Raw genomic sequence first — 13706 nt, forward strand, 5'->3', positions numbered from 1 at the left:
CACCATGTCTAAAACTCTTGTTTCTACACGTCTCTCATTCCAAATCATGTTTTGACGACTGAAACTTGTCCATGTCATCAAAATCAAAATTCAACGACACTTTATGATGGCTACACCTTCTTATATTTATGACTCAGCATGATATCATGATTCTGGTGCTACAACCCAATATATTACGAATCTTGACAACATTAGCATCTCAATTCTCTATCATGGTACATAAACTATTAAAATAGATAAAAATAAACATTTTTCTATTTCTAATATTGGACAATTATCTATATATATAATGATGTTTAATTTTTAAAGTGTCCGGATTGTCGGGTCGAGAGCTGTGATTAATTTGGATATTTATTTGAGAGTAAATGGATACTTGGGTCGGATTGTGGGTTGACCCGCCCATAAATTTAAAACGGTTAAAAATAATTTTAAAAATATTATTTGTAGGTTTCGAACTTGCAACCTAACAAAACAAGTACAACCCTTTAACCAACTAGACTATCAACACTTTATATTTAAGATTCAACACCAAATTTGATGAACGCGAGACATTTTAACAATAAAAGTTCAAATTTTTAACTAACTAATCTATATATATATAATGATGCTTAATTTTTAAAGTGTCCGGATTGCCGGGTCGAGAGCTGTGGTTAATTTGGATATTTATGTGAGAGTTAATGGATACTTGGGTCGGATTGTGGGTTGACCCACCCATAAACTTAAAACGGTTAAAAATAAATTTTAAAAAATGTTATTTGTAGGTTTCGAACTTGCAACTTAACAAAACAAGTACAATCTTTAACCAAATGTGATTGAGATGTAGTTTGTCGAGGGATAATAGACCGGTATCATTTGAAAGTGGTTAAAGAAATATGAATCAAATATTTAATTGACCAAAGTGTGAGGTCATGATGCTAATTATTAAAAAATATGAATCAAATATTTGATTGACAAAGTGAAAGTGTAAAGTCACGAAATGAGAGATTCATTCGGAAAAAATATGTGTTGGAAACATGTGAGAAAATAAGTTGTTTTATCGAAGTGAATAAAATGTGAAATGAGAGCGTTATATTTTTATTTTAATAATTTTAAACATTGAATAAATATTATTATAATTTTTTTAATTTATTTTATTTTTATCTTTATCCGTGTGCATTACACGGAAATTTTCCTAGTTAATTTAATGTTTCAACAAAAAATCTTCAGTTACGAAATATATTAACTATCTTATTAATCACAAAAATGTCTTCTAACTATTTCCAAATTTTCTACCGCGCCCAATATTAGAACGAGGAAAGGGTTATCGTCGCCCATTTTAATATTTTATGTACAATTATAGGGAGTTGAGATGCTAAAATTGTCAAGATTCGCCGTGAAATGGTTTGTAACACTAGAGTCGGTATACCAGGACGAGTCATAGGTTCGTTAAAACCGAGTAATGACTTTAATACAAAGTTATAGAAGATAATATTATAACATATAAGATTGAGTAAAAAAGTTGTTATGCAGAGAAGTTTACAAAATATGAATTTATATAAAGGTAAATTTGTTATAAAGAATTACCATATGTAAAGATTTTTAATCTACTTAAAATATATAAAATGAAAACCAAGAGACTTAAGTTGTTTGAATATTAAATTTTATTTAGCATTTCTTCTTAAATGCAACTCTACACAAAAAAAAGCTTTTATGTCTCAATAATGTTTGTGGTTCACTCATCTTGACATTCTATAGACTCAAGCAAGTTTCTCATTTCAAATATACTATCTTGAAATCCACTATTTTTTCATTGATTTCAAGAGTTCAAAAATAATTTCTCTTTATTCATATTTACTATTCTCCACAAATTATTACATCATTATTTTTATTTTTTTATATGTGCATGATATTATATTCAATAGCAATTTCTTTTCACATATCATCCACCATCTCTCAACTTAACCAATTTTTCCCCTCAAGGATTTAGATTCACTACACTATTTCTCGGGGTGTAAGTTTATTGATCCACTTCCGGTATTTTTTTCTCTTAATCAAAATATATCAATGATATTTCACTAAGCCAATATGAGTAACTCAAAACCTCTCCATACTTCAATCTCTTTTGGGTCATCTTTATCTCGACATAATGACAACACTCTCCCTTAGTAATTTCTGTATCGCAACATTGTAGGTGCTCTCCAATATTTGACGCATATTCGACCTGAACTAGCATTTATTGGTGCATCCCAATTAATGCAGTCTCTTACCACCACTCATTGGTCTACACTGAAAAGAATATTTCGTTATCTTCGTCATATTTCTCATTCATCCATCACCTTCTCTCGATTTATCTTTTTTTCTGACTCCGACTAGGTTGATTGTCTAACGATCATCACTTTACAACTAGCTACTCCATATTATCTGAAATTCAAAGAAACAATAGGTCGTTGCTCGGTCTAGTACCTATAGTACTGAGCTCTAGCCTATGCCCCATTGAACTCATCTAGCCATAATCCTTGTTACATGAACTTTGAATCATACTACCTCAACTTCCCAATTGTGTGACCGCATTTGTGCTATTTTTCTCTCTGTCCATTTACTGTTCATATTCATGATAGATTTTCACTTCGTTTGTAAATGTTATTCAAAACTCTTTTATCCAATACATGCCTACTGAGTACTTGTTGACATCCTCACTCCAAAGGCCTTGCATCAAATTAGTTTTCCTCCCCCCATTTTGTTTGAGAGAAAATATTAAAAACTCTACCATTAAAAAATCATAACCATTTTCAAATATGTGCAATAATTTATTTTTATTATTTATACATGTAATTCCCCTTTATCTTTATAAAATTGTGTAGAATCCTAAAATCAAAACAATTTATAAACATATATAATATTAAGATCAAATTTAAAACCATAAAAATTATCAAGTCTAAAAGTTAAACTAAATTTAATTTGCAAATCAATTCAAAATTTTAACCACTGTTAGACAATACCTTTTCATTTTAAAAATATGATTATTTACATCTTAACATTCAAAAACTAAAAGACTATAAATACAAGTTATATATTTATCACATCTCATTATAAATTATTTTCAAATGAGCTCAATAATAATACAGACTTGTATAATTAAATAAAGAAAACAAATGGAAACAACCATAACAAAAACATTCACACAACAACAAATCCCAATTCCTGTAAAATCGAAATCTCGAAGATCTCACACAATGTTAAAAACAAAAATACAATCAAACATGAACCATATGTGAAGCAAATGCTAGTTGTCCATCTTGTCTCTCAAATATTTTAGAACAGCTTTAGAGCCTCGGTCTAAAATTGCCCTCCTTATGCTGTGAAAACATCGACCACAAATAATAATTAATAAAACTACTTCTCTGAGAGCCCATTTGAACGCTTTCTAGTACTGAATCTGGATCTTAGTCGGGGTTTACACGAGAAAATATTGATAAATTTTCTTAAAAACACTTTTTTTGTTTAAATTGATATTTTCTAGTGCAAACTCATACTCAAATTCAGCTTCAGAAAGTGTTTTCAAATGAGCCAATAAAAGAGAAAGTGAATATGAAAGATAACCTTCTTATAGGATTCCCATCAAGTTTTAACACCTGCAAGCTGGATTCGAGTAATCCCTGCAGAAACCAGTCCAAAAAAATTATAATCATAATCTAGCCACAATTTTAATTGTCAAATCAACTCTGTTCTTATTAGAGAAAACAAATCATTTTCAAATTTCAAGTTTCCAATATTTCAATGGAATCGTGAATCGTGATCATGACAAATACCAGTTTCCAAATAGATACGATACAAAGGATTTTGTTTAGTACCAATTCAGGCGGCAATGAGGTGATACAGTTGTCCGAAACATTGAGTTCAGAAAGAGAAGTCATATTCTTGATAGCCTGCAAATCAATAATTGTATTTTAAAGGAATACAAGCATTCAAATATTGTATTACGAGATTATAATACTAAAACAATATTTAATATTAATATGGTACGATTGAGGATAGTTATATTTGTGTAATTTGTCTTTTAGACTTTACAGCAGTTACAAAAAAAAACAAGTACCTCAGGAATTGAGCGAAGAGAATTTTGGCTCAAATCAAGAACTCGAAGTTGTTGTAAGCTTAATATATCTGATGGAATTTCGTGTATTTGCATCCGCCTGTCAATTTACATGAGAAGAAAACGAAAAAAGGATCTATGAAATAACCAAATTCAAAAGAAAGGTTAGATAAAAAAAATTAGGTTCTATTGACAGACCTCAGATGAAGCTCCTGCAAATTAACTAAGCTACGAAATGCGGGAGAATCTGGTAAGCAATCATTATTGCAACTTAAATCAAGAATCAGAAGCTTTGAGATAGCTTCGAATCCATCTGGTGGAATCTGTGAGCAATAATTAGTCTTTAATAAGGAAGAAGATGCAAATAAAAATATTGGCCCTTTGAAGCTTAATAACCTGTCTAAGTGGGTTAGAGTCCAGCTTGATGCATGAAATCTTAGGGAGTGACTTGAAAATAGTGACTGGCCATTCCTTAATCTTGTTTCCAGATAGAATGAGTGTCTGTAGATTATAAATATAATATGAGCTTATCGATAGGAATGAAAGTTTTTTTGTGAACATATAGAAACCGAGGAAAAGAAAGATGTCAAACCTCAAGAGAGGTACACAAGGAAATCTCAGATGGTAAGACCTCTATTAAGTTCTTAGAAAGATCAACTTTAGTAGTTTCACTTGATTCCCACACTTCTGGTGGGACAGAGGACAAACCAAGTCCTGTTAACGAAAGCTCCTGCAGTACATCAGAATAGAAGCTTATTGAATTAAGTTAATTTGATGCCTGTTTTTTAATTATATACATTAAACTCAAATTAAACTAAAGAAATTAAGCTAAAAAGGGCTTAATTCGGTAAACTATCAATGACTTAACTTGGTAATCAAAAGCGTCCGAAAGACAACTTTAACGGGTAAAAAATGTAGTATTTAGTACTTTCTAAACATTAGTTCCATATATTATATAAACAACTTACATAATAAATACTTCAAATTATATATTTTCATTTGGTTTATTCAACAAACTTAACTCGTTCGACACTTAAAATTCAATATTCTAATACTTAATTTTCAGTTTTATCATGACTAAAAAGACAAATAATAAAATATATCTGCACCAAATTAAAATGGTTTTATGGTTGAATTGTTCAATTAACAACTTTTATGTACATGGTTTGGAGGCTTTTGTATTATTATTGTTCCAACAACTTCATTAATACAAACTTTAACATTAAAAAATTCAATACATCTTCTAGATTGAAGGTATACATGAAATCCAATATATAAAGAGAAAGGTATGTTGTGAAGGGTCGGGAGGTATCGATTTTGTTAGAAAAAAAAAAATCATGCTTATCATGATCCTTTGTCAGAAATCACAATGACTTAGAAAAGAAATTGATCATGAATAGGAAAAAAACTCTATACCAAATTAAGCAAAAAATTATATTGGATTACATAATTTGTATATCAAATGAAGCAATAAAAATCACACTATATTCATGATCGATCCAAAAATAATTTTATACCAAACGAAGAAAAATCACTTTCAATTTTAACAGCATCTATTGTTTCCAAATAGGCTCTTATTGTACCTAGGTTATTGCATTTACCTTTGAAGTAAGGGACAGACGTTTAGCCATGCCAATTATATCCTCCTTTTTAGGAGTAGCAGATCCCGAATCTAAACATTGCATTCAACATAAATTCTCAAATCAACATGGTGAGTAAAAGGAGCTATAAAAGTACAAGTTCACTATCAAAGAAAGAGAAAAAAGTTACAAGTCCACATCTTAAATGCCGAAAAAAGAAAGAAAGTACCTTCATCTGTAGCAAGTCTACTCCTCAAAAACTTCAATAGAGCGGGTGTAGGTCCATTGACCAATGAGCTGCAATGAAAAATATCACTTGAAGCAACTCCTAAAACCAATTCAAGAAAAACAAATTCCTCAACTTGGAAGCATCTAAAGCATACCTACGCAGAGTTCTCATAGGATTGCCTGCTAGAAGAAGTTTACGCAAGGTGGTTATTGTCCCTGAAGAGTATTTACATGTACTAAGTATCAGTAAATAGCTTATATGAAGGAATCCAACTAACAAACATGCATAAGAGAGTGTTGACATGGAACGTGCGGAATAGAAGAGCTACCAATTATAAGGAAAGATTGAAAAGCTCGTTCCTCACTCTTCTCACAAAGGCTCTCTCCTATTCACAAAGTGGGGGATGTTCTAGATAATCCTAGGCAGTCATTTGGCCTTGTCTTTTTTTCAATTGTTCATGTTTTCTTTTGCATAAAGGAAAAATCCTTGTATTAACAGTGAAAATATTTACAGAATTTTTAATGAGATGCTGATCAGACTAAGTTCTTATTATCAAAAGCAAATTTACATAATAAATTTTATCAGCTGAATACAAAAGTATCAGAACTAGCCTAATCAGCATCTCATTAAAAAAGTTGTAGTAGTTGTTTTTCTCTTTTTTTTTCATGTAAGTGGCGCTTACTCAATGTCCTTTTGAATACAGTGACCTTTCTCCAAAAAAGGAAAAAAGAGAGTTTCTCATGATTCACACATTAGTGTTCCCCATCTTCTTTTCCCATAAACTTGAAGATTTTATTCATAAATAGTTGCAATTTGTGTGCTTCTTCATTTCGGTTGTTTCAAGCAAAAGGCAGAAATTTGTATCATGTGGCTTAGTAGAATTGTAACAGATAGAATGCACTATAAATCACCATGACCGCATTACTAAGCCTAGCAAGAAAAAAATCCTAATACCAGCAATAAAAAATGATAAATAAACAAATGTACCTATCTCAGGAGGCAATCCAGACAATGAGTTGTTTGATAAATCAAGAAATGAAAGAGGTAATTTGCATGCCTCAGCAGGAAACTCTTTCAGCTGCATGCAATAGGAAACAATAAGAAAAGATGCATAACGCAACTTATTTCTTAATCTAAATAGTCTTTAATTACTTTCTAGCATTAGTTCCAAATTTTTGAAATCAACTTACATATCAAGTACTTAAAATTTAAATATTTTTATTTGGTTTATTCAGCATTTGTTTTCCAAACACCTAACTCATTCAACACTTACAATTCAGTATATAACATAATTAACATTCAATACTTAATTAGGTTGATCTATTTCAATTATATAGAAAATCATCTTTGTAACCATTGTGAAACGATTCTACTAATTTAGAAATAAAACATTATTATCTTCTAAGCACCTGATTTGAGTGAAGATCAAATGTCCCTAACTGAGGAAGTGCACCTATCTCTGCTGGCAAAGAAGCCAATATATTGTTCCTACACAATATACACACAATCATTACTTAGAAGAGAACTTATGACTGTGTAGGTATTCAACAATCATGCATTGATAAGCTTTGGAAAGTGAAAAATGAGAAAGAAATCTGACCCCATATAAAACTCCATGAGAGATGTACATCCCTTTATCGATGGTGGGATTAAGGATATTCCTGTCAATTTCTAAACATCATTAAATATCAGCATGATAGAACAAAGGATGAACTGAAGAAGGTAAATAAGTTGGACAGCTACATTCAAATGCAATAAAAAAGAGTTAAATGAGAATATGATCGCTCACTGTTCTGATGAAGATCAAGACGAATGGCGCGTGAAAGGTTGCCAATGCTTTCTGGTATACAATTCAATATGTTTCTGGCTACAAAATGTGTAAAATAAATTCAGAAGTTATTGGACCATTTTGTTACCAACTTTTTTTCATGTTCTTCGAGATCTGAAACTAAAAAAAAAATCTATAAACGAATCAAAATGTTGCAATATAATTTGGATCATAATCAATAAATAATTTATATGCCAAATGAGGCGATAAGAATTATACTATAATATAGATTATGATCCAAAAAACAAAACATATACCATACCCACAAAAACACTTTCCATTTTAACTTTGACGATTGTCCAATGAGATTGTAACTGTGGGAAGATACTAATTTCCAAATAGGCTCAGTGGTGTTCAAGAAGACATTATCTCTCAATTAAAATAGTCAAGCTATAAGAGGAGAAATGTTTACCTGCGTTAACTTCTCTGAGCAAGACACATGACCCAAATAAATTCTCAAATATATTTGTCAGTTTGTTACCCTGCATATACAAGAGAGATGAAATATAATCTTAAAGACTACATCGTAACTAGATAGATCCTCCTTTTTTTATTCAGTGTGGCCTTGTTTATAGTTTTTATTTTAAAAAAGGATCAACTTTTCATTAAAAATAAACACAAATTGCATGGAAACGTTAGAAGAAAGGGGTATATAAGGGGGAAACAAAGAAAGAAACAAAAAGCAAATGACAATAAGTTTAAATGACAATAAGATCAAAAAATTCTCATCTCGTACAAGTCCCCCTATTCCGGATTGAACCCAGTGCGGGATGAATCCTTTGAGACGATAGAACCCATAGTTTTTATCGTCGAAGACTCTTCTATTTCAAGTGGCCTTGTTTATAGGTTTTTTAATAAAACTCAAAATTAAGTGTTAGAATGTAGAATACTAAATTTTTTTTGGAAAGGAATACTAAATTTTAAGTGTATGAAAAGTAAATCATGAATACAACAAATTAAAATATTAGAATTTTAAGTACTTTATATTAAGTTTATTCGATAAAATGTGGAACTAATGTCGGAAGAGTTCTTAAAGACTATTTTACTATTATAGAGACGTAATTTGATTAGTTAAGGGGTTAAAGTTGTCCTTTTGTATGCTCTTACAGTCTTACTATATTACCCAATTAAGTATACATAGCTTACCGAATTAAACAGGATTTTTAGCTTATATTTTTTGCAGCTTAATTTGAGCTCAATCTAAGTCATTTTAAATATTGTCAATAAATTTAATTCAAATAAGCACTTAATCATTCACAAACTTTGATACCTCGACATCCAACTTTGTTAGTTTTGAACACTTCGCTAGATCTTCTGGCAAGCTTGTAATGGAATTGTTTGATGCCTGAGAATAAACATTTCCAAAATCTTAGGCATGCAAGATAGAATATTACCAAAGAAGCTACAAACATAATATTCGGTACAAATTTGGTGCCATTATGTTTTAAGCCAAACAAATTACGAGAGAACTATATCTTCAAAGTTCTTTATGTCATTTTCTAACTTGCTCAAAGGGAAAAGCCAAGTCAGATGTAGCTTATCACATATCCTCGAGAAATGTGAATAAAACAATAAGAAAATCTTTGTATTTGTTTTAAATAAGCCTTGTAAAGATCCATTGCAGTCTTACCTTGAACTCTGACAAATCTGAACAACATCCTATGGAGCCCGGAAGATCTTTTAGTTGATTATTGGAGCAATCAAACCTACAAACCACAGAAAGAAGATTCATGCAAACAAGAAATGATATGCATCTGCCTATATAGATGCGTAACTAATATTTTTTATCGTGACACATACATACTGAACTCACTGTCCATATTTTATTCGAAACTAATATCCTAGCAGCATTGGACACGAAGATGGATAAATCATTAAATTTTTAAGAAAATGAATCATCTGATTGTTCGTTGTACAATGAAAATATAATCTTATCCCGGTAAAGCAATTGGAGAATCATGTGTCCAACCTCAAATAATCAGGAAAAAAAATATACACACATGGAGTTGCCAATAACTACACCTCTTAACAAATGAAGAAAAAGTCAAGGTAAAGAGCCTACTTGACCAAAGCAGTTGCTGATCCAATTTCTTCAGGTATGCTGGATATCATGTTAAATGAAACATCTAATGATTTTAGCATGTGAAGCCTGTGAAACAAGGATACAAATCATCAATTGGACGATGCCATTTCCAAAGCACAAAATGATAAAGCAAAAAGAGGGACAATTAAGATACAAGACCTCAAAAAATAACAAATACAAATTAAATAAATCTAAAGAAACCGTTACTAGAAAGAAATGAACAATACATACTCGCCTATGGCAGCAGGAAGGAAGCATAGCTTGTTGTGGCTAACATTCAGTACAGACAATAAAGGCAAGTTTCTGAGATCTTCCTTCAACGATTCAATGTTATTATGCGCTAAAATAAGCTTCTGTAACTCCACGGTCTACAAACATTAACTTTCTTTAGTAACATCTTATGTCAATTCATCTTTGCTCATTCAGGATGTTAAAAATGAAGGAATGTGAATATTACCTCCCACCATTTCTCACTACCTCCAATAGCATCCATGCTTTTGTATACTTCATTTGGCACTTCACTGATACAAAATAAGAACAACTAAGACATAAAAAACACATTTAACAAATTTCTCATCTAGGAACATATCTTTAACAACGAATGATTTCTCTTAGGCATACTAAGTGTTGTAAGTATAAGCTGTAAATACTTAAAGCAGAAGATTATTTCCTTCTGCAGATGAACAATGTATTATAAATCTCTTAGGCAGCTAGAGATGGAATACAAGAGACAAATGCATCTGACTTTAAGAACATCAACAGTCTAGACATTAACATTATATGAACAAACAAACAAACAAACTACAGTCTAGACAATAGAACCAACCAATACACGTTAAGACAGTCCATCCGATTAGCTGAAGTCGCTTAATTAGGTTTACAAGTGAAGAAAATGAGATAAAGCTTGAGGAATCATGAACTGTAAAGAGAGATGAATCACCTTAGTGAACGGTTGGAGAGGTTGAGGGAACCGGAAGCTCTTGCATCTTTCAAGAAACGATCCATAGACGGAAACTGGAAGGTCTTACTCTTGTAATCTCGTCGCGGCGATCAATGGTTGTTCGCCGTCGCAGATCTCTTCAGCGACAAAAGTTCAGAGGAGGTAAAATGTAGACATCGGAAGATAGATCCTCTCTGTAGTGGGACCTATTTTTCAGCTTCTTATTTATATGTATTGTCGGATTTTAAAAAAACAAATACAAAATATGATTTCAATGAAAATTGAGGTTGGAATTTGATAGTTTTTACCAAATGAAATTTAACTTTGGATTTTTTTATTAGGTTTGAATTATTAATTTTTTTAAGGTTTTATTTAAATTGATAATATTATTTTAAGGTATATTTTTTTCATTTTTTAATTAGTTTATTACATTTGTAAGTGAAATGATTTTTACAAATGTTTTGTACAGTAATTTTTCTTAATTAAGTACTTTTTTTGAGATTTATACGCTATAATTTGTTGCGATTAAAAATAGTGTCATTTTGAAAAATATTTAAGAAATTTCAGAAAAGAGTAGATTTTGTAATTATTTTTTATAAACTTCGGAATGATATTACATTGTGTATGCTCTATAATCTGGCCGTATTTATATTTTAAATTGAGTATTAGAATATACAAGTTTTAAACTGTTCGAATAAGAATGTTTTAAAATATGTAAAAATAATTTTAAAAGAATTGTTATTTTTTTACAAATATAATAAATTAATTAAGAAAAAAAATAATTAGTTAAAATAAGAATATCGAAGAAACTTTGAATGACTAAAATTGTGATAGTTCGAGTCTCGTATAACACAAATTAAAATTTAAGCCTCATCCGAAAAATAATCCAAATTTGAGTCTTAAATAACAATTGAGCCATTAATTTAAGGAAAAATTTTAACATGTATATAATTTTAACATATAAAAAAATTGTCTTAAATAAAAAATTGTTCATTCAAATTTATTTTTTAAAATAATAAATTTTATTAATTCAAACAAAGAGTTAAATATCGAAAATTAAATTGCATAATAATATCATCTAAATAAAAATTTAGGTGTTAAATAATATGACATATTTGTATGACATATTTGTAATAATGAAAATTTTAATGATAAAGATTGAACAATCTTATAATTTTTTGAAGGTGACTCCAAAATTTTGTAATGATGAGTGATGAAGTAGAGCAAACCGAACAAATCAATCAAATGGTGTCGAAAAAATTTATACAAGATATTCTAAGTGACATTAAATTTTGTCCTTGATCGAGGGATGGTAAACAACGCCAAAAAAAGTCATGTCAAGTAATAATTGAGCATTTACATATATAGTCAAAAAAACGAGAAATTTATAAAATAATGGGAGGATACCTATAAGAGAGTCTCCAATTGAAAATCTTATTCGGTGACTCTTTATTAAAAAATTGAAAAACAACTCTAGATCTAGTAATTACATCTCTTTTGTTGCTAAAAGTAGATGTACACATACTCGAGAAAGCATCACCAACACAATCGGAGGTTATGAGTAGCAAACAATCCACCAAAAATTGGGAGATTTATTCAAATCACAAAAATTTGGGATAAAAAATATAATATTTTGAAATTCATTCAAGTGCTTAGTAATTGATTTATCGCCAAACTTCGTACTAGTTCTGCTTTATTCCCTACTGACCTCCCAGCATAGAGAGCTTCAAGTTTGCTCCACACACCATACAACGTAGTCTCGTTCTCAACATGGTGCACAATATTTACACTAACCCACTAACGAATAAAGCTACACGCCTTTCTCTAATGTTTAAAAAAGTCAATAAAGAGGCATGTCTTTTTAACTCTTCTAAAACTTTCTCCAAGATAATGAAAAGAGGAGAAGAATGTGCATTCACATATCTTCATCCAAACCTATATATATTGGTCATTAATTCTTTTTTTAATGCTTGATTAGTATATCTCATGAATATTTTGTTGAGGTGTTATTTGTCATTGCGGTCGGGTTTTAACTTTCTGATAAGTAAATAGGTCATGGTTTTCTATTATGAAAATGGGTTAGAGTATAAATACATTTTTTTTTGATATTTTTCTCTTAAGATACAATAACGTTGAGAGAGAGTGAACATATCTATGATTTTTCTAGTTTCCTTCTTATTCTTTGGATGATCTAAAGAAAGAAGTTGTGGGAATTTTTAATTGCGGAGTATTCCAATCATTCCTAGAGTAATCACTTCTTTCATTTGAGAGTAGAGTTTCATTTTTAAGAAGATCTTTGGTTTTGCTGATGCATATCCCAATAGTGGTATCAGAACATTATTGATTGGTTACATGTTTTAACATTGGAGTAAAGTGCTCTACTAGTTACCTGACGAAATTCAAAGAGGAGATCAACGAGTTTCTTTGTTGGAGTTTTCGTTAGTTGTTAAGACAGTAATAATGGAGAAATCTAGGCCTAATATGGTGAGTCTGAATGGTACAAACTATAGGCAATGGAAATTGATGATTAATGATATGTTAGTTTCAGATGATTTGAATGAAGCAATTGAAAATGAGGGTGTTAGACCTGAGAGTATAAAAGTGGTTGATTGGAAAAAGGCAGATAAAAAGACGTGTAACTTTATTCGTTCGTGGGTTAGTGTAAATATTGTGCACCATGTTGAGAACGAGACTACGTCGTATGGTGTGTGGAGCAAACTTGAAGTTCTCTATGATGGGAGGTTAGTAGGGAATAAAGCAGCACTAGTACAAAGTTTAGTGATAAATCAATTATTGAGCACTTGAATGAATTTCAAAATATTTTGAATCAGCTAAGTAGTATGAAGACAAACTTTGATGATGAGGTGCAAACACTTTTAGTCCTTGGTTCTTTGTCTACGAGTTAGGAGACACTTATTATCACTCTCAACAACTCAGTACCAAATGGTAATGTCAACATGGCATTTGTCATTAGTTC

General features: G+C 30.6%; 1 protein-coding gene across 1 annotated transcript; it reads right to left on the reverse strand.

Moving 5' to 3' along the window:
- Positions 1 to 3016: 3016 nt before the first annotated feature.
- Positions 3017 to 10924, reverse strand: LOC124944786 (plant intracellular Ras-group-related LRR protein 6). The gene is made up of 21 exons (XM_047485130.1): positions 10730 to 10924; positions 10247 to 10310; positions 10021 to 10157; positions 9769 to 9855; positions 9337 to 9412; positions 8977 to 9051; positions 8119 to 8188; positions 7668 to 7745; positions 7479 to 7539; positions 7288 to 7366; positions 6866 to 6956; positions 6033 to 6093; positions 5879 to 5946; positions 5671 to 5741; positions 4662 to 4799; positions 4466 to 4570; positions 4268 to 4392; positions 4073 to 4169; positions 3831 to 3905; positions 3580 to 3635; positions 3017 to 3335 (listed from the first exon to the last, which is right to left on the reverse strand). Exons 1-21 carry the CDS (start codon positions 10792 to 10794, stop codon positions 3263 to 3265), a joined length of 1752 nt encoding a protein of 583 aa, XP_047341086.1. The 5' UTR covers positions 10795 to 10924; the 3' UTR covers positions 3017 to 3262.
- Between the last annotated feature and the right edge of the window lie 2782 nt (positions 10925 to 13706).

The sequence above is a fragment of the Impatiens glandulifera genome, chromosome 7 (assembly GCF_907164915.1).
Source record: "Impatiens glandulifera chromosome 7, dImpGla2.1, whole genome shotgun sequence".
NCBI classification, from domain to species: Eukaryota; Viridiplantae; Streptophyta; class Magnoliopsida; order Ericales; family Balsaminaceae; genus Impatiens; species Impatiens glandulifera.